The sequence below is a fragment of the Physcomitrium patens genome, chromosome 8 (genome assembly GCF_059467195.1).
Source record: "Physcomitrium patens ecotype Gransden chromosome 8, ASM5946719v1, whole genome shotgun sequence".
NCBI lineage: Eukaryota > Viridiplantae > Streptophyta > Bryopsida > Funariales > Funariaceae > Physcomitrium > Physcomitrium patens.
In genome coordinates, this window is record NC_143417.1 from 5,748,359 (window position 1) to 5,769,710 (window position 21,352).

Here is a 21,352-nt window from a genome sequence, read left to right on the forward strand (position 1 = left end):
ACTAAACCCCCCACTATACCTCCATCAACAAGGACACAACAAAGCAGTTCAACTTCAGCGCCTAACCGATCAACACCACTAACGCTCCAAAACACAAAACATGGAAACCAAACAAAAATCACAAAGAAAAAAAAAAGAAAACCTATGAGTCAAACTATTCCCCCACCAGCACAACACGCAACTGCAATACACTTATGTCACCATCCCTCGAAACCCAACACCCACCCCTCTACCACTCATCACAACTCAAATGTTCCAAGCACTACCAATAACTACCACACTACCCGTCTCAAATTACCGAGATTCCGCATTCAAAAAAAAAAAAAAAAAAAAAAAAAAAACTTTCCTTCTACCACCCACCGCTCACGATACTCGTGCTGTCAATACCCACACACAACCCATCCAAACATTGCAACGTCCACATCCAACATCACGCACCATACTCTACATCATCCCAACACCTCCTCCTCCCACATATCAATTCCTCACACCAACTCCTCCATTCACCAACTTTGATTCCGAGAGCTTAACCATCTGTTTCACTGCATATAACTCAAACTGTGCCCACCCCAGTGAAACATCAAGGGCACCCGGCAAATGTACAAACATACATAAATGTGCCGCTTTCGACCGCTTTCGGCCAGGGCTCCCTCATCCACCATTTTCTCTCCTCGCCTCCGAGTCTCCCGATTCACACATCCGGAACCACGACCAGCTCCTGCGACCCTCTCCATCAATGCTCATCTCCCTATCTACCCTACTCGATTTACGCTCACCTAGGTCGCACTCCGCCAGACCATTCCTGGCCGAGCCACCGGCGCACTCAACTAACCCCGCCGTCAGCTCGAGCTCTCTCTCCTTGCACTGCAGTCACCCACCCGCAACGTGTCCCACGCAATCGCACACCGTGCCAGATCCCCGGCCCTTCTACTCCACCTTCTCTCAAGCAGCCACGATCTGAACGGGCTTCAACTTCTCCTCCTTGAACTTCGTCAAGTCCCTCGGCGGCACTGCATACGCTCCTGAGAAGCACGCGTCGCAGAACTTCGGCGCCTCGTCCCCCAGCATTCCCCTCAGTCGCTCCAGCGGCAGAAACGCCAAAGACTCCGCGCCAAGCACCTTCCTCGTCTCCTCCACGTTCAACCTTCACGCAAGCCCCACACAAACGCGTCAACATGCTGCGCATACAGCAGCAACAACAAAAAACGGCCACCACGCATCCACCCTCGCACCCTACCCAATCCACTCCAAACGCCTCTCCGGGCGCACGTCTCACGCTCCGCTCATCGCACCATACCACCCAACGCGTTCCGCAACATTGCCATCGACCCTGCCCACGCTTCATGCGTGCCCGTTTCGCCCAATTCATTCACTCCCCACCATCTCCTCCCCATAACCACCCACACGCTCGACCACACCTCCCACCACCACCGCCATGCATGAATCACCCGCACACCCCTCACACCACTCTAGCACTTCCCAACATCGAACCATGTGCATGTTACCTGTGCGAGATAAGCTCCTCCTTGCTCGGAGTATCCACGCCGTAGTAGCACGACCCCGTGATGGGAGGGCTTGCGATCCTCATGTGCACCTCGGCCGCTCCCGCCTCCTTGAGCAGCCGCACAATCTTGATGGAGGTTGTCCCCCGCACGATGGAGTCGTCGATCACCACGACTCGCTTACCTTTTAGCACGTGCGCCACTGGTGCGAGTTTCAGCTTCACACCAAAGTCGCGGATCTTCTGGGACGGCTCAATGAACGTCCTGCCCACGTAGTGCGACCTGATGAGGCCTTGCTGAAACGGCACTTTGGCTTCCGCTGAGTACCCCAGCGCTGCAACCACTCCCGAGTCGGGTATCGCGATCACGACGTCGCACTCCACGGGCGCCGTCGCTGCCAAGATCCGCCCGTACTCGTACCGCGAGTCGTACACCGATCGCCCAAACACCACCGAGTTCGGCTGCGCAAAATATATGTGCTCGAATATGCACGCTTGAGGAGTTGGTCGAACGTTCGGCATCAGAAACGAAGAGCTGAACCCCTCGTTCTTGTCCACCACCACCACCTCGCCAGGTTGAACCTAGACACACGTCGCCAACAATCTCATCATCGCCAATTCCATCACACCTCCGCCTTTGCATTCATACTCTCTACCCATTCCACCCTCACTATTTCCGCATTCCACCACCTCCACCACCCCTTCTCACCTCGCGGACGTACTCCGCCTCGATCAGGTCCAATGCACACGTCTCCGAAGCGAAAACGTATGCTCCGTTGCTCTTCATGCCCATCACCAGAGGCCGGAATCCATGAGGGTCCCGCACTGCCACCACCTTGTCCTCCGACAAGAACACTAACGAATACGCGCCCTCCAGCTGCTCACACGCCTCCACCAACCGAGCCAAAAACGGCGGCTTCTGCGATATGGCGATCAGGTGGAGAATCACCTGCAAATCCAACCACCACGCACATTCATATCACACGCCTCACACCATGTCCGCAAGCATCCTCCACAAAAATCCCAAATCTCGAGTTCTACTCCAGGACCTGCACACTGCACCATTTTACCCCGACATCTTTCATCTCCGATTTTACATGCCTCATCTCAGTGCCTCCACACACTCCAGGATTCTGTGGGGCACCCTCCCATCCACTCCACACCAAGCATACCCTATCCGATGTCCACCCTCCGTCATCGAGTACACCTCCTTCGGTTACCCACAAGGCTGCCGTCCACGATACGAGAACAACCGTCTCGCGCGCCATCGCGCACGAGAACGGAGATGCACGCCACAGCATTGGACCGCCTTCAAGTACATACACACCGACTGCATCAGGCCTACCTCGGTATCCGACGAGGTGTTGAAGATGGAACCGCTTTCTTCCAGCTTCCCTCTCAGCTCCGAGTAGTTGACGAGGTTCCCATTGTGCGCGACCGCGAGCGCTCCCTGTCGGGAGGCCGCCACGAACGGCTGAACGTTCTTCAGCACCGAGGCCCCGGCGGTTGCGTACCTCACATGCCCGATGGCGCAGGACCCGGGCAGTTTCTGCAGCTTGCCTTCGTCGAACACTTCGCTCACGAGCCCCATGCCTAGACTCGCCATGCAAATTACCATCGTCAGAAAACTGCCAACCTCGGAACAGGGCATAAACCCTTGACCACTGTGCATACAATTCCCCGGCTCTGCCTCCCAACCTCGAATTGCGAAGCCAAAGCAAACATAACCAAACAATCAGTAGCGAAAACGCCGAGAGGACGAGCAGCAACTCCATGACGAGCCCGGCGCACCTGTGACGGCATGCAGAGTGTTTCCGTCGGCGGTCACGATTCCAGCGCCCTCCTGCCCCCTGTGCTGCAAAGCATGCAGGGACAAGTAGCACAGCCTGCTGGCCTCTGGATCCCCGAAGATCGCCACAACCCCGCATTCCTCCCTCCACGCATCGCCCTCACGCTCATCGCCCTTCCGCAGCCACCCATCCATGGGATTGCCGGGCATGGGGCTCACCCATTCCCTCCTGCTCGCTCCGTCGCCCTCCCCCTCGCCCTCCGCATCCCCCATGATTGCAGCAGATGCAGAAGAAGCTTCCACCAGCGAGCACACCCTCGTCCTGCCTTCCACTTTGATCAGGCTCCCATAGCTAAGAAGCGCGCCTCGGCTCAGGCTGCTACAAGACGAGACAGAGCACGGAGCTTTCGAAACCCAATTCCGGACCATCTTCGTCGACGAATTGCGCTGACCCGCAGCGATGCACGCGTGCGCGCCATGCAGCCCCGGCATCTGGACAGCCGCCATCCCTGCAGCTTCTTCGCACGCACTTCACAACAGCGCCCGACCCTCTCACTCGCGACAGCTCCAATCACTCCATGGCCCACAAATTCCAAGCATTCACCGAAAAGAAACAACACTCGCCCCCAAAACCCCCACGATACACAACGCCTTCTCACGCACCACACGGAACCACGTCGCTCGTCAGAAAAGAACCGCACCACCCGGAAGCACAGGTATACAAGCAAGACCACCGCAACGGAACCCGCCAAACCGATGCACAAGCCTCGCCTGTCCCAAAACCCCTGTGCCACTCCTAAAACCCCACGCGCCACCACAGCATGCACAAACCCCCCAGCGAAAGGCTTGGGCAGTTCTGGGCGGCTCCGATGGGCTGAAAAAAGATGATCGAGGACCCGACGAGGAGAGAGGCGATTGTCGGAGTCGGGATCGAATGCGTTAGGAGGTGAGAAAGCGCAGGAGAGGGAGGGTGCAAGTCATGGATCTATATGAGATGGCAGGGGCGGGCAGGAGGTTGCGATCGTCACCTGGGTGTTGAGCAGCTTAAGTGCACAGTGCCTGACGATGTGCGACCAAAGGGATTAGAGCGAACTTGCAGAGGCGGAATCTGCGACGGAATCCTGGTGCACTGAGGGAGAGCGGGCCCCAGGACTCCACGCAGCAAGCCACCACTACCCTTGCTCCCTCCCTCCCCCCGCCTCACGAGCCCATTCCTACCCAGCCTTCGTATTTTTTTTCGGTTGCGGGTGAATAGTTCTGAGACGTCATGGAACCCTTCAGCTGATTTTAGGATAATGTAAACGTTGAACGAGTGATCCAATAGCTATGTCTCAAATATTGTTTTTTGGGGTTACATCCTTTTGATTGCTAATAAACACGGCAACTGTGTTCACTAGTTGAAGAAAGCTCTTCCAAGGCAGGGTGCAAGTGCTTTTCACACTGCTTCCTTTTCGCTTATTATATTTATCATCAGATGGGTCGAAGTACATCGACGTCGGTGTTTTGTCAGATTAGGCTGGAAAGGAATATATAGAGTCGCAGTGGATATCTGTTCACCCTCTCCAACTGAAATTCAATCCATGCTGCGACGTCACCGCACATCCACGACATGATTTCCTGCCTTGTGCATAATTTCTGATGTCATGTTATCCATTCTTCTGCTTGGTTTCGTGCACTTAATAATTGACGAAGGGAAATGTGTGGAATGCCGGATTGGGATGAATATATTCTGATGCTTCAAACTGTCAGCTTGTGTCTTTTAGGAGATTCATTCCTGCACAGCACGAATAAGGTCATGTGATTCTTCAAGTGCCAGCAACACGAGTCATTCTAGCATATGCCGAGTTAGAACATTGTAATGTGCCATGGAATGTGTCCGTGACTATCCACAAATGTACGCTTTGCTGCTTGGTGAGAGTGCATTTGTGGTTGAAAGGTTAAGAAGAGTTAGAATACAAGTAATCGATCCTTCTCAGTTTGTAAAATGAACATGTCTATTAAACATTAGTTTTTTATTTTTTTATGACTCAAGTGATAAAAAAAAATTAATAGATAGAGAGGTAGCATAAGACAAGATCTTGACAAATTCTAGCCAAGGCATATGTCTAGATTGGGTTTTGAAACTTCTAAGCAAAAAGTTACTTTGTTTCTTTCTCTGTCCATATCTAATTGGTTATTATACTATCGTGATGCAATTAAATAATCTTATGTTTGTAGTATTTTTTCTATAGACTTTTGGTATTATGTATCAAAAACATGAATCTACACAAACTTGGTAAAACATAAGATGATCATATTCAATTAACAAAAAAAGATATAAAATAATGTTTGTTTTTATTATAAAATATACTAAGAAAGCTATTGCTAAACAAAAAGATATTAGAGATTTTTAAATAAACACTAGAATATAAAATAAATGATGAAGATAATTTAAAATAGTATTAATCTTCCATGCATATGTAATGGTTAAAAAAATAACAATGTAAAAGTTTTACAATGACTACAAGGCTTATAAGCTAAGTGTTTGGACTTCATGATTCTTTTATAATTGTTTCTTAGATACAAAAAACCATTTAAAAAAAAATCTATGTCAACATAATTTTTTTAATAATATATTTAAATCTAATCTATATTTTTAAATATTCTTTAATAAATATATATATCTTACATTTACATACATATATATGTATATGTATATATGTGAATTTATTTTAAATTATTTTCAGTTAATTGAATAATATAAGAATCCAAAATATTATTTTGTTCTTAGAAAATAATTCTAAAAGAAATAATAAGATTCTAAGTTGTTTCACAAATTAATAATATATTAAATATATTAAATAATATTTACTATAAAATTTAGTATATGTTTTGTATAAAGATTGATTATAAATCTTTAAAAAATTGACAATGTATAAGTCTTAATAATTTGCATCTAAATAAATTCTTCCAAGCTTCTTAAGGAAGTTATTATCTACCTAATATGTGTGGACCAAATATTACTTATTTTTATTTATTTCTATGTACTCAAGTAATATAGACATTTATTATACCATGTTCATTTTTGCAAGTAATTGTTCTTCTTCTTTATTATAAATCTTCTATTTGAGACTATAGATATACATGGAGTGGTCTTCAAACTAAATATCTTCTTCTTGATTGTTACCAATAAATAGAAGTTTTTTTAATTTGGAGTGATTTGGTTGTATAAGAAAATACTTCAAACAAATATATGATTTCTATCTACAACCTAAATGCTTTTGATAGGCATGTAAATTTAATGAATTAAATATTTTTAGTATTTGATTTTCTAAATAAATAATCACGAATATAAAAGTAGAGATTTTTTTTAAAGATTGGACATATATATACATTAGAATTCTTCTTATTTATTTTTTATAAAATATTTTTTTCTTCAATTATATTTAATAAAATATACATATTTCAAATTATATATTTTTTATTAGCTCATTATCACTTTGCTAAAATGATTCTATAATTATATTTCAAATTTATATAGATTATGCTATAATTACTAAATTGTAAGTAAAATACCTTTGTTTAGTTTTATTTTTCTAATCCAAAAAATTATATTATATTAATTTTTTTAATTAAATTTTGTTGATATTTTTATTTTTATTTTATTTTTATTTATAAAACTTATTTAAAAATAAATTAAAAAATATAAACACTACTTGCACTTTGATAAGTTTTATGTGAATTGTTTTAGTTGCACATCTTAAACATGATTGATACACCAAAATAATTCATCTTTTGATTGTGTCTTATCTATAGATATTATTTTTATTAATATCTTAACATATTTTTAGAACTTTTGTATTTTTTTATTTTTTTGTATCCCTCCTATAATTATTTTCTACTTAACAGCCTTTTTTCCTTGGCCATTCACATTTCATTCTTTGTTTTGTTTATAGTTTTGATTATTATCTCTTTTAACCGTCACGGACTTACATATTTATCTTGAAAATTATCTAGATAATAAGAATAGATAGAAGTAAGTCAAAATAGATAAATATGATAATATCTTGTAGACAGCTTCCTAGAAGCTTCATAGATGCTGCTTTAACTTTATACATGTCTATAGGTGATTGGTAGGTTGAAAACTTGGCCAACGAGGAGGCCACATATCAACATGTTGACTACTTTTAGTACAAGTTGGACATATGGCATACACCTAGGAAACTTGCTTTACAAATTAGACATGTGTTCTGCAAGTTGGACATATATTAGAAGTCTTATAGCATATTGCCATGTATTTGTTAGTTAAGTAGTATATATAGAGGCAAGAGTGAGGCCTTCTTTACTCTTTTCAACTCTTTTTTTGCTTTTTAGTGTAGTTTCAAGAATCTTATGTTTTCTAGTCTTTGGCAATAGTTATTCCAATTCTTCCTTAAATATACATATTTTCTTCAATGTTTGAGGATCCTTGAATATACATTGCTTGACTCAATGTTTAAAGATCAGGTAAATTGAGCATTAATTTCTTTACATCATATTGTAATCCATAGAAAAATTGGCTGATGAGTATTGTATCATCCTACTTGATAACTATCACTAATTGTTGAAATTGTGAAGCATATAATGTCATTAATCGATTGTCTTGTCACAAGATACAAATCTTGTTGGTTGCAACATAGATTATATCATGTTTTCCATATATAAATCAAAACTCTACTAAGAATACTTCCAAATTATCCAATATTCAATTATGTCATTCAAAAAATGATGAAAACCATGATAAAGCAAAATCTAAAAGTAATGTTCTAATAAACCTAACTTATAATGCTTAAATTGGATAATTTTGAGATTGTAGTTCAATCACCATTTATACCTGATTGATGAATCCTCAAAACTTAGATCTTATACCATCAAACTTCTCAGGCAATCTAATCTTTGATTCTTTAAAACTTAAACAATGTTTTATTATAGGAGTAGTAATATGGCTTGATGTAGATGTTGAAGCAACTCCAATCATCTCTATATCTTCATTACTTAATAGTCTTATTGCTCCTTGTGGTGGTAGACTGAGTTAATACATTGCAAGTATTAATTCTCTCATTTACTCTTGCATTTGAGCTATTGTACTCTTTATTTTTAGTAAGCTTTGCCATGCTAGCACAATAAAAAGAAAGGTGTTTATTCTTACAAAATATAATACTCAAGAATCAAAAAATAAATTTCTAGAAATAATATCAGTTTAGAAGAGAGTAATCCACAACTTTTAATATGCTTATGTGTTATCAAAAGAAAGAAGTAATCCACTCTTAATCAAGAAAAGATAAAGCTCTAATATTGTATGTGTACTCTTATGAATCTGTTAAGAATACAAATTAGAAAAAGATATATAAACTCATGGAATCTGTGTCAAAAAGAAAGTGACAAAATAGAAGAAAGTATATATATTCAAAGAAGAACTTGAATGGCTATTGCCAAAATCCTCTCTTTATTTTATAATAGATGTGCATTTAGGATCTAATAATCACAGAGCCTCTATCTTAATAGATTTAGGAGTCTCAGCTTGTTTTATAGATGAAGAATTTATTATAATATATAGTTAGTACAAAAAACTAAACCTATACACATAGAAATTAGAGATAGTCATCCATTATCTTTTGGAGATGTTACTCATAAAACACTTCCTATAGATGTAGTAATAAATGATCATAATAGTTGCATAATTTTTTAATATAATTAGATCTCTTTCTAATCTAGTTATTTTAAATTTATTGTGGCTAAAAAAATATAATCTTATGATAGATTGAATTTCTCGTAAACTTGATTTTTTTTCAAACATTAATAAGACTTTTTCTAATCCAGTAGAAAGCCATGAGTTTAGTGTAGCCAAACTTATACTTGTAGGTGCAAAAGCTTTTTTGTATGTTGCAAAAAAAAGATCATCTTTTATTTTTTATACCATACCCATTTTAAATCATGGAAAGATTTCAAGTAAAATTCCAAGTCAATATCAAGATTTTCAAGATGTTTTTAAGAAGAAGAATGTAGATATTCTCTCGGAGTATCATCCATACGATTGCTCAATTGATCTTAAAGAAAGAACCCAACCACTATTTGGTCCAATCTATAGTTTATTACAAAATGAGTTGGTTGAACCCAAGAAGTACATTGATGAAAACTTGGCCAAGAATTTCATATGCCATTCAAAATCTCCTGCAGGAGATCTTATCTTATTTGTGAAGAAAAAAGATGGATCATTACGAATGTGTGTAGATTATCAAGAATTCAATAAGATTACCATCAAGAATAGATATCCTCTACCTTTGATATCTAGATTTCTTGATCAATTAAATCAAGCTAAGATCTATACAAAAATAGATCTATGAGGAGCATACAATTTGGTCAGCATTAAAAAAGGAGATGAATGAAAGATTGCATTTTGAATAAGATATGGACACTTTGAATATAATGTCATGCTTTTTGGACTCATGAATGCACCAACTACTTTTCATCTAAATAATGATATTTTTTGTGAGTTTCTAGATAATTTTATTATCTATTACTTAGACGATATTTTTATCTATTCTAAGAATATATAAGAATATGAAGTTCATATTCGTCGAGTGTTACAAAAACTTAGAGATGCGGGATTGTATGCTAAGATGGAAAAGTGTGTATTCTACACTATTCAAGTTGACTTCTTAGGATATATCATTTCAATTAATGGTTTAATGATGGATCCTAAAAAAATTCATACAATTATGGTTTGAAAGATTCCAAAAATAATAAAAGATGTACAAGGCTTTTTGAGATTTTTTAATAACTATCAAATCTTCATCAAGAATTTTTCTCAAGTTACAGCACCACTTATATGCTTAACTTATAAAAACAAGCTCGACTAGAGTAAAGAAGCAGAAGCATCATTTAAAGCTTTGAAGAAAGCTTTTCTCTCTGCACCAATCTTGCATCACATCGACTTCTTGAGAGCATTTTTTATGGAGATATATGCATGTGATTTTGCCTTGGGTGCAGTCTTATCATATATAAGAGCAGATGAAATACTTCATCCAGTAGCTTTTTATTCAAGAAATTTTTTAGCAACCAAGATTAATTATGAGATCTACGATAAGGAACTTCTTACAATTGTGGATTCTTTTAAAGAATGGCATCATTATTTAGAAGGCACTTCAAGTCCAATTATTGTATATATGGATTCTAAGAACCTCAAGTATTTGATGTGTGCATATTTTTTGAATTGTTGCCAAATTCATTGGAGCATGTCTTTATCAAGATTTGAGTTTAATATCACTTATCGATCAAGAAAATAATAAGATCTATTTGATGCTCTTTTTAGACATTCTTATCTTATATCAAAAGAAGAAAAATGAGCTTTTGACTAAAAAAAGATAATTTTATTGAAGCCAAAATAATTTCATCTCTAAACAATGAAATCAACATTGAATGTTGATTTGAATTTATTCAAACAGATCCAAGCAAGTATGTTCTCATACCTTCTTATTCATGATATTAAAAACAATTCTTATAAGTCTCAAGATACTTCTAAGTTTGAGTTTAAAGAGAATCTATTCTATTTTAAAAGATGCTTATATATTCTAAAAAGGAGAAGCATAATTACGTGCTCTTGAAGCTCATCAAAATTTTCCTACAATAAGATATTTTGGATATAATAAGACTTTGAAGCTTATATCCAAAGATTTTTAGTAGCCTCAAATGTAGAAGGCTGTTAAATAATTTATGTAAATATGTAATATTTGTTTAAGATCAAAAATTCTCTATTATCGACTTTATGGATTCTTCCAACCATTATCTATACCAAAACAACCATGGTCTTCTGTCTCTATGGATTTTATTATAGATCTTTCAATTTCAAGTTCATATGATTCTATATTCATGATTGTAGATTATTTCACCAAGATGGCAAATTTTGTACCATGTACAAAATCTATCATAGATGAAAGAACAATTAAACTCTTCCTTGATAACATCTATCACTATCATGGATTACCAAGGGATATTATATCAAATAGAGGAACATAATTTTTATCAAGATTTTAGAGAACTCTTTTTAAGATATTGAAGGTGGGTATAAAACTATCTTTGGCTTTCTACCCTCAAATTGATAGACAAACAGAATGGATAAATTAAGTTTTAGAGCAGTATTTGAGGTATACTATCATCTATTAACAAGATGATTGGACAACTCTTTTTCCATTGACAGAGTTTGCTTACAATAATTTAGTAAATTCTTCTATCCAACAAACATCTTTTTTTGCCAATTACAGTTATCATCCATAATTTGATACTTTTGACTTTTAAAAGTTGATAATCTTGTGGTGGAAGATGTGACAAATCAATTGTTAGAGCTACATGCAACAATAAAGATACAATTAAAAAAATATCAAGAACGACAAAAAATCAATGTAGATGTCTATCGCAAGGAACAATCTCAATTCCATGTGGTAGATAAGGTATAGTTATTTCGTAGTAATATTAAAACTATTTGTCCTTGTGATAAGTTGAATTATTATAGGCTTGGACCATTTTCCATTTGTGAATAAATCAAGATAATTGCTTATTGATTGTACCTACCAAAGTCTATGAAAATCCATCCTATGTTCCATGTGTCTTTACTTAAACCATACAAAATAATAGATATACAAAGAAAAAGACAAATGCCACCACCTCCTATAGAAGAAGACAATAATAAAGAATTTGAAGTAAAAGAAGTCTTAAATTCAAGGCAACACAGAAATAGATTAGAATATTTAGTACATTGCCATAAATATGACATTAAAGAACACACATGGTAGCCATTTAGGAATCTAGCAAATACATTAGCTAAAGTTAAAGCTTTTCATCAATGATATCTATCAAAATTAAGATAAAGAGTCAAGAAATTCTTTGCTATAAAGCAAAGCAAGTCCAATAGAGATTTCATTTTATCTTATATCATTATTTCTTTGAATTTTTTAATACGTAAGAGATGGAGAACCAACAACTAATAGATTCAAGTCAAGAACTATCATTTATTGAGCTACCAGATAAGACATCGCGACTATCATAACCTTTAAAATGATAAAATTGAAATGAAGATCGTCAAGAATGACATGATTTTCTTCAAATAGATGGTGAGATACAATGCATTTGATACTATGACCTTGGAAGAAACTCCCAGTGTTTAGTGGTACTTTTTGAGGTAGCATCTACTACTAATGGTATTACTAATGTTTTGTTTGAAGGAAGTTATAAAGGCCTCAATGATGATCAAATATCAAGGTAATATTCTTGCACTAATATGAGACATTATTGATGGTTGAAGAGACCTATCAACTATCTTTGTAGGAAACAAAGTTTAGAGTATGTGGCAAATATAATTTGGTGCATCTTGAACTTTGTCAACATGTAATCACCACTCCTTATGGAATTCGTCCCTAGAAAAGGGAATAATGTCATGGACATACATATTTATCTTAATAATTATCTAGATAATAAGAATAAATAGAAGTAAGTCAAAGTAGATAAATATAATAATAGCTTATAGAAAGCTTCTTAGAAGCTTTATAGACACTGCATTACATTTATACATGTTTATAGATGATTAATAGATTAAAAACTTGGCCAATAAAGAGGCCACATGTTGACATGTTGACCACTTGTAGTACAAATTGGACATATGGCACACATCTAAGAAACTTGCCTTACAAATTAGACATGTGTCTTGTAAGTTGGATGTATATTAGAGGTCTTATAGCATGTCGCCATGTATTTCTTAGTTAAGTAGTATATATAGAGGCAAGAGTGATGCATTTTTAACTCTTTTCAATTCCTTTCTTGCTTTTTAGTCTAGTTTCAAGAGTCTTATGTTTTCTAGTCTTTATCAATAATCATTCCAATTCTTCTTTAAATATACATATTTTCTTCTATTTTGTCACTATCCTTTTGACACACTGTTGTTCTCATTGTATTCAAGCTTCAATATACTAAAGCAATTGAACTAATAGAGGTAGGTTCGAACATGGGGAAAGATTGGTTATATGAATTGGATCTGTTAGTGTCACAATTAACTGTACTCTAGCTATCTAAAATCAATTATCAAACTACAAAACACCAAGGCTTACTACTTCTGTCTTAATTCAACACATAATCCATTCTACGACTATCAATTCAACAATACTTCCATATTCTTATCAATTCATCTCCCACTTACTCTCTTTGTCATTTATATATATTCAATTACTGATCTCCAACTTACTTATTATATTTAGTTTCTCAATTCATCACACAGAATTCAATATCTTTACTTAATACAACACAATTCGATAATCTCAATTCTCAAGGTCACAGATTTTCTCCAAAATGGTCAGTCCAAAGTCATATTCCACAATATTCTAATCACAATTTCAGCAATACTTCTCTCAATCACAATTCTTCATAAGCAAATAATAAAAACAAAGAAAATAAAGAGGTAGTACTAAGCTTACCTTGGCTTACGACTCTCACAGTCTGGCTCCGATCTTCCTTTTTTCAACCTCTTTATCCTACCAAAAGATGGACCGTCGGCCAGCAGATTCCAAAGGTTATGACCTACTGAATTCTTAACCATTTATTCCACTAATAATCTATTGTTATCAACTAAACTGCCTAACCATAAGTCTAATTCTCAAGGTTGTCAATAATTAACCAGTAACTTACTACAAAATATATTTACCTATTCTACATAGCCCCACTCCTAATTGTGCAGCACCCTCACAAACATTATTTAGCCTTAACTTATAAAGACGTAGTAGCGTTGGCTTACCACCCTTTGAATTGGTGACCTTCTCCTCTGCTACATCTTCATCGTCTACCACGGTGTTCAATGGTTCTCCATCCAAACGCACCGTTGTCATATTGTTACACGACTATATAGTAAAAATATAAATGAAAAAGATATTAGTAATATTTAGTCATCTTGGATGTTAGAAACAGGGACCAATTTCAATGCAAATATTCAGGGTTAGTTAATGTCACCTCACCACTATCATCAAATCAAGTATCCTTCTTACCAACGGGACAACGAGGATTATTTTTCAACCCTACATCGAACAAGCCTAGTAGGTATATACCGATGGGGACACCCAATATGCATGATGGGGGTATAGGAAGACCACTTCGTCATTTCCGTTGTAGATCGGTTGGTCATTATGCCAATGAATGTTCCAATCTCAAAGCCAGTGATAATTACGCGCCAGTGTGAAGGAATTGCAAGCAGTCCGAGCATATGTAGAATAGATATTAATTTGTTTTTGAAAGATATTGATAAAATATATTAATATTCCATAAAATAGGAAATTCAGGAGGACGGATGAATGATTTAGTTATTAAAAGCGGTTAATTATAGAATTACGGTTAGAATCTGGAGAATCAGGGGAAAGTATATAGGAGTTGTAGTAGTTAATTAAGGTGCCAGACTGTGATAGTCGTGAGCCGAGGGCCATCGCTGTGATAGTTATGAGACAAGGTAAGCTTGGTGCTACCTCTTTTCTTTTGTTTGTTATTTTCTTTGAATAAGAGGATTGAGAGTTTCTGAATATTGTGAAGTGAATTATGGAATGGAAATGTGATTCGTATTATTTGAGAAGAAGAAAGATTGAATGCTAAAATCTGATTGTAGTTCAGTAGAGAGAATGAGTCTGTGTTTGTGTGAAACATTGTAATGTGAATGGCAGTTCTGTGTGAAGAATTCTAGTGATTGAAATGAGGGTAATTGTGTGCTGAAAGCTGTGAGGACATAGTATTACAGTTGGAGATTATGAGGGTGAATATATTGGTGGAAATAGCAGTTATTGGTATGACTGAATTACTGTAAGGAAGAGACCGATAAGATGAAGGAGGAGATTATAGTTTCCTTGTGTGTTCAGATATTGGAAATAGAGACGATACATTCAGGAGGTAATTGATTATGTGACCCTAATGTGAAGGCTTAAGCAACTAGTCATTCTCCGTGTTCGAATCTCTCTATACGGGTTTATTCAGGGAGATTTCTTCCGGAATAAGTAAAACGAGCAATCACATTTTGGCGCTGCTGTCGGGGAGTGATAATAGCTTTGAATGTTAGGAATTAATTACCAAATATGTGAGAAAATTGGTAATGAAAGACAATTTCAGTAGTGTTTGAAGCAAGATTATGGTTAATAAGAACGAGAACATTGCATCGAGGAAAATAAATCAGTTGAAAGAAAGACAGGGAAAGCCCAAAGAAGGAACTTGCTTAGAGAAGAGCAAGAACGTAATCTTAAAAAGAAGCATCGACAGAATTGGATTAAACCATGGTTGCAAGCTTGTCGGTGCATTCGAACATATCAAGAACCAGACAGATTATTAATTCTGCAGTCGTATGTACCATTAGAAAAATTGCCAAGAATACTCGTGAGAAATTTTGTTAACATTCAAGTGGAAATCTTGAGGCCGTTAATTGAAAGAGAAGGAGGCGTAGAAGAATTTGGTACTCCATTTGGTATTTTTTCAGTAGGAGGTACCGTTAAAACGAGCAATAGTCGCTCTTCAGATTGGCACAAATTGGTTGCCAATAAAGATAATTATATTGTATTTCAAAATTTGACGTTTTTACCTATAATTCAACTAATAAAACTATTTGTAGAAAATAATAATAAATCGAAGAGTATTGAGAGCTCAAAAATTAAAATAATGGAAAGCAGAGATTATTTTAAAATGGAGTTTAGCAGAACAAGAAATTCAATGGCTTTAGGAGGATCAGCTGTTCGATTACAGTATAAATGGATACAATAGGCGATCGTATGACTAGTGTCGTGCCACTACCTATTTTTCGGGGATTTCTGGGTGCGGATCTTGATTAATATTTATCTCAATTTCTTACAGCATGTATAGCTAATAATGGCAAAACTGAAGATATTTGGTTGCGATGGCTACCAGCGACCTTAAAAGATACGGCAATTGATTGGTACAACTGCCAACCAGTGGATCAATTTTCGAATTGGAAAGCATTGAAGAATACATTTTTATCTCATTTTCGGCCAATTGGTTTTGAGGACCACCTTTGAGAGAGGTTAATGAACAACAAAATGACCCTAGGGGAGGCAGTGGAATCGTACTATGGCCGAATCGCTGATATACTGAGTAAGTGGCCGAATCACCAAATGTCGGAGGCATTTATCTTATCCATACTAATCAATGGTTTGCATCCACCAAAGCTAAAAATGTTTGTAAAAGAAGCTCAAATTGTTACGGTGGCTGCGTCCCTTAATAGAGCCAAGGTTTGGGAGGAATGCCATTATGATCAGTTTTTAACTGCGGGAGCCACAATGACTCCAGTTCAAGGTAGATATCAAAATCTAACTTGGAACAAATAAGTGGGTAGTTATCCACGGATGTTAGAAACAAGGGCCAATTCTAATATCAATATTCAGGGGCCAGTTATTGTCATCCCATTGCAAGCTATACCACCGAACATGACAACAGCGTATGTTCCATATTTTCCATATCAACAACAAGCATTAACTACGACAAAAATATCAATAATGTTAGCCCTAAAAGATTCCAATGAAACCTTGTTATTGAATTTGACAAAGAAAATGGAGGAAATGGCGGTCAATATGACCAAAGATCAAGAGAAGAGGCAAAAGTCTACTAATACTAGGACCAATGTATGGTGCAGTTATTGTAAGGGCCACAGTCATTCTGTAACAGAATGCCCCTCACCCTCACAAATAATGGGTCAATGTACATTTTGTGGTGGAAAGCACTTAGCAGCAAATTATTGGAATTGACAAGGACAACAACAAAAATTTAATAATCAAACCATGATCCCACCAACCCAGTGGGACGTCCATCAAGTGTAAACGAGAAATATGTTTAGATGGAATGGAAATCGATTTAATTGACAAAATCAAGCATTCAATAACTTTCAAAGTTCCAATTTTAATCAGGGATCTGCATCATATCTCTAGAACTACAATAAGGAGCAGTAGAGGTATCAGCAATATGCTCCATCAATGTCATCAAACCAAGTTCCCTCAATACTAATGAGACAATCAGGATCATTTTCTAACCCTATATAGAACAAGCCTAATAAATAAATACCGGTGGAGACACCCAATATGCCTGATGGGGGTGCAAGAAGACCACTTCATTGTTTCTGTTGCAGACAGATTGATCATTATGCCAATGAATGTCCCAATGCCACAGCCAATGATGATTATGGGCCAGTTTGTCGGAATTGCAAGCAGTCGGGGCATACATATCAGCAATATAATGCTCCGTTCAATTTCAATAATCGGGATCAGCAGATCCAAAGCCAAGAAAAAATTGAGGAGATAAATCGAGGTCCTCAAGATTCTCTGATAAATTTGGTAGAATGTATCCAAGCTATTTTTATCCGGAGTCAGTAAAAGGAAAAAGGACGAATTCAATATTTGGGTAATCCCGATGCGAAAGACCAATTTGACCTAATTAGGGGACCATCCAATCCAGGTCCTGTTACGAGCTTCGTACCCAGTATGAAACCTGACTCGGTGGCACAACCCAATGAGGTTCCAATTACAAAGGCTTTGGTTCTGTTCCAAGCAATTCCGATCTCTATGCAATTCTAAGAAACGTCATATCTGCTGAAAGATCCTCTCGGGGGTGGGAATTCCAAGGAAGCTCCAGCTATTGTTTCAATTTCGTGTCCAGGGTGGAAGAATATCTTATCTCACAGAGTAAAATCGAAACCAATGAAACATAAAAGAGCATTGGAAATTATCCTAAATATGGAACCCTACAACATTCTGAAGGATTTGGATATTATTCAACCTTCAATTACAATGAAGTAACTTTTGGCTATAGCACTGAAATATCGATCTATATTGAATTTATTACTAATATGACGAAGATCCCACACCAAAGAAATTCATGAAGTTAGCTTAAACCCAGATCCGGGAGCACCAACAATCGATGTATCAATTGATGGCATTTTAATTCCAGGGATACAAGTTGATGGTGGCTCCAATGTGAATTTAATGAACGTGGATACAATGGAGGACTTGGATCTAAAGCAATTGCTACCTATGACATTGGTCTTACAAAAAGCAGATCATAGTCAAGTAAAGCCAATGGGAATCTTATAAAATATTGCCATTGTAATCGCGGGATTGATATACAAAATCGATTATATTGTATTTCGATTACAGAGTTCTATGTTATCGTATCCCATTTTATTGGGTAGACCTTGGCTTTATCAAGCCAAAATTAAGAATGATTGGGGCCGAGGTACATTGATAATTGGAAAAGACTATGACCAGATTGTTCTACAGATGTATCCGGTACAATATCATAGGAAATCTCAATTGCTAGAATCAGAGTTTACATCGGACAACGAGAGTCAATCGATTGAGGAAGATGACGATGCTATAGGTTCACCACAATTTGGAGTAAGACAAAATACTTCAATAGCAAAGGCATGAGTTTATCGATGTGGAGGTGGCGGCGAATATTTACTGCATTAGGAGGATGAGACTAACTCGGATCATGCTATTGTCAAATGGATGAACAATTCTGCAGTTAATAGAATGAGCACATTGTAACTAGATTTGAGTGGTTTCCATATGTCGAATAATACAAGATATTCAGATCAGGAGAAGATAATTAAATCAAAGGTTGTTGAAGATCCTGTGTATCAATCTATTAACCTAGGCACCAAAGAAATGCCACAACTAATTAAAATATATGCCGGTATTATAGGTATAGAATTAGATGCTTGAAAACAATTTTTTATCCGTCACAAATCTGCCTTTGCATGGCCGTTGTCGTATTACGTGCTTTCCTGCTCGAGAACGTGTCGGGCGTCTCGCTGTAGAAGGTAGTATGGAGATTTACTGATAATCAAGCAGTCATCAGTTTTTGACTACTGGAATATAAACGACTGCAACAATGTACCGTAAATCTATACGGATGCTCTTCGACTGCTTGTCGAAGTCTTTTTTTTTTTTTTTTTTTTTTTTTTTTTTTTTTTTTTTTTTTTTCCAGCCGATAGGTCTCTAGACGTTACAGAGAACAACAAACAACCCAAACTGTTAATCTTCAATACTCCTTTGTACTTACGATCTTGTATCCACTGACTGTCCTATTAGATTAACCCAATAAATTTCATTCACTCCGCATACTCAATCCTATAGACACCCCTTTAATCCTTCAATCACAGACGTAACTCAATTTTATAAAACAGTCAAGAGTATTCAAACCCACTTCATTTAAAAATCCCGATTCACCATTACAACACTGACTTCAGCAGCGATTGCCTCCGTCTTCCCAAAACTCTACGAAGAAGAAAAATCCTAATTCTATGTCTTTCCTTCCCCGACCCGAAGCATGAAGCTCTTCTCTCTAATTCCCTTGATCTTCCAAAAACCTCCAATGAAAAACCGAACTGGTAACCTTGCAAAAGCTTGAAAACTCGCTCCCCCCTGATTCTCCCGAAAAAAAACCTCCCCCCTTCAAAACTATATCCCCCCCTAACCTTATCCTCTGAATTTCTTCAATCTTCCGTCTTAGATCCGGAATTGGCTCCCACCTCAAGCTTGGATCCGAAATTGGCTCTCGCCGTCAAGCTTTCTCCTCCGTTTTTACCTGTAAGAAATCCATTTACCGAAAACAACGTTCCCTGAAACGGCACAGAGAACAGGACAGCCTGAAACAGAATTGAACCCCGTAATTGGGACCACATTGAGTCGCCCGACCAATTCAGGTCCTATATTGGGAAAGATGCCCGTAGTAACCTGGATGTTCCCATAATTGGGTCAAATTGGTCCTCCCGTCAGATTGGCTAAGACCCGTAGTAAGACCTGGATTTCCCGTAATTAGACCACATTGAGTCGCCCGACCAATTCAGGTCTCATATTGGATAAGAGGACCCGGATTGGATTATCGAAATTGGATCCAATTGGCTCTTCGAACCCGTCGTGTGAATCGGTCCTTCTCTTCCTGCTGACTCCCGTTATTGGAATCGAATGGAGCATTTCAGTATGCCCCGGCTGATTGTAACGGAGTGACTGAACCTGACCACTCAGTATTTGTACTGGAGTTGGTCGATGCTCTCAATATTCGAGGTAACTGAATATTAATAAAATTCCCCTTTCTTTTTATTTTCACTGTATACTCATGTTACAACACGACATCCACCCCCTCTGAACCTGTGCATCCTCCGGTATGCACCAATTTATCCAATTGCTGTTTGATTCAGGATTTATCTCCTACGTCTTTGTCAAGTTCGTCTTCGTCACCTTCATTATCCATATCACTTTCATCTTCTTGCTGCGGAATCTCTGTACCTTCATTAAGGTCTTCCATATTCATCTCTGCGTGTCTTCGTTTAAGTATTTTTACTCGCTTTCCTGCAATTGGTATTTTCAATTTTGTACCATCTAACTCCTGTAATGAGTAAGTCGCATTATCATGAACAGTTGTTATAACATATGGTCCAAACCAACGTTTTGAAAATTTCCACAAAGTACTATGTTGATTATCCAGACTATTGTCATAAACAAGTACCCAGTCACCTTCCTCGATTACTTTTGGTCTCAATCGATGTTGCTTATCGAATCGCGCCTTGTTTTGTAACCTTGCCCTTTTTAACCTTTCCAATGCTATCTGGAAATCTTCCGTTCTTTGCTCCAATTGTCGAATCCTAATAGCCAGAAGTTCTTCTCTTGTCAATCCATCTTCCCATGGTAGCATACTCTAAGTAAGTACCTTTTCTTCAATCGGCATAATTGGTTTTTGACCTGTCATAAGTTCTACTGGCATATATCCTGTCACCGAACTATGTGTTGTTCGATCAGCCCATAATGCAAATGACAAAAGCCGTGGCCACTCTTTAACCTTCCCATTACAAGCTTTAACCAATGCTTTCACAATCGACGGGTGACCGCACTCGCTTTTCGCATTCCCTTCCGGATTATAAGCAGTAGTCAGTGATAGTTTAACTCCACATTTTTCAAAGAACTTACGAGCTTCTTATGCATTTAATTCTCCACGATCTGCAGTTATTTTTCTTACGCACCCGTAACGGC

General features: G+C 37.9%; 1 protein-coding gene across 1 annotated transcript; it reads right to left on the bottom strand.

Annotated features, from left to right (window-relative positions):
- Positions 1-526: 526 nt before the first annotated feature.
- Positions 527-4,362, bottom strand: LOC112286146 (amidophosphoribosyltransferase, chloroplastic). Its single transcript, XM_024527780.3, has 5 exons — positions 3,293-4,362; positions 2,847-3,094; positions 2,211-2,450; positions 1,506-2,083; positions 527-1,144 (listed from the first exon to the last, which is right to left on the bottom strand). Exons 1-5 carry the CDS (start codon positions 3,795-3,797, stop codon positions 943-945), a joined length of 1,773 nt encoding a protein of 590 aa, XP_024383548.1. The 5' UTR covers positions 3,798-4,362; the 3' UTR covers positions 527-942.
- Positions 4,363-21,352: the final 16,990 nt, after the last annotated feature.

Excerpts from the sequence above, each read along its gene's own strand:
- LOC112286146 (XM_024527780.3), bottom strand. The coding sequence starts at position 3,797 with ATGGCGGCTGTCCAGATGCCGGGGCTGCATGGCGCGCACGCGTGCATC. Across the intron at positions 2,451-2,846 it reads ACACCTCGTCGGATACCGAG|GTGATTCTCCACCTGATCGC; the intron begins GTAGGCCTGATG and ends TTGGATTTGCAG. Across the intron at positions 1,145-1,505 it reads GAGGAGCTTATCTCGCACAG|GTTGAACGTGGAGGAGACGA; the intron begins GTAACATGCACA and ends GCTTGCGTGAAG.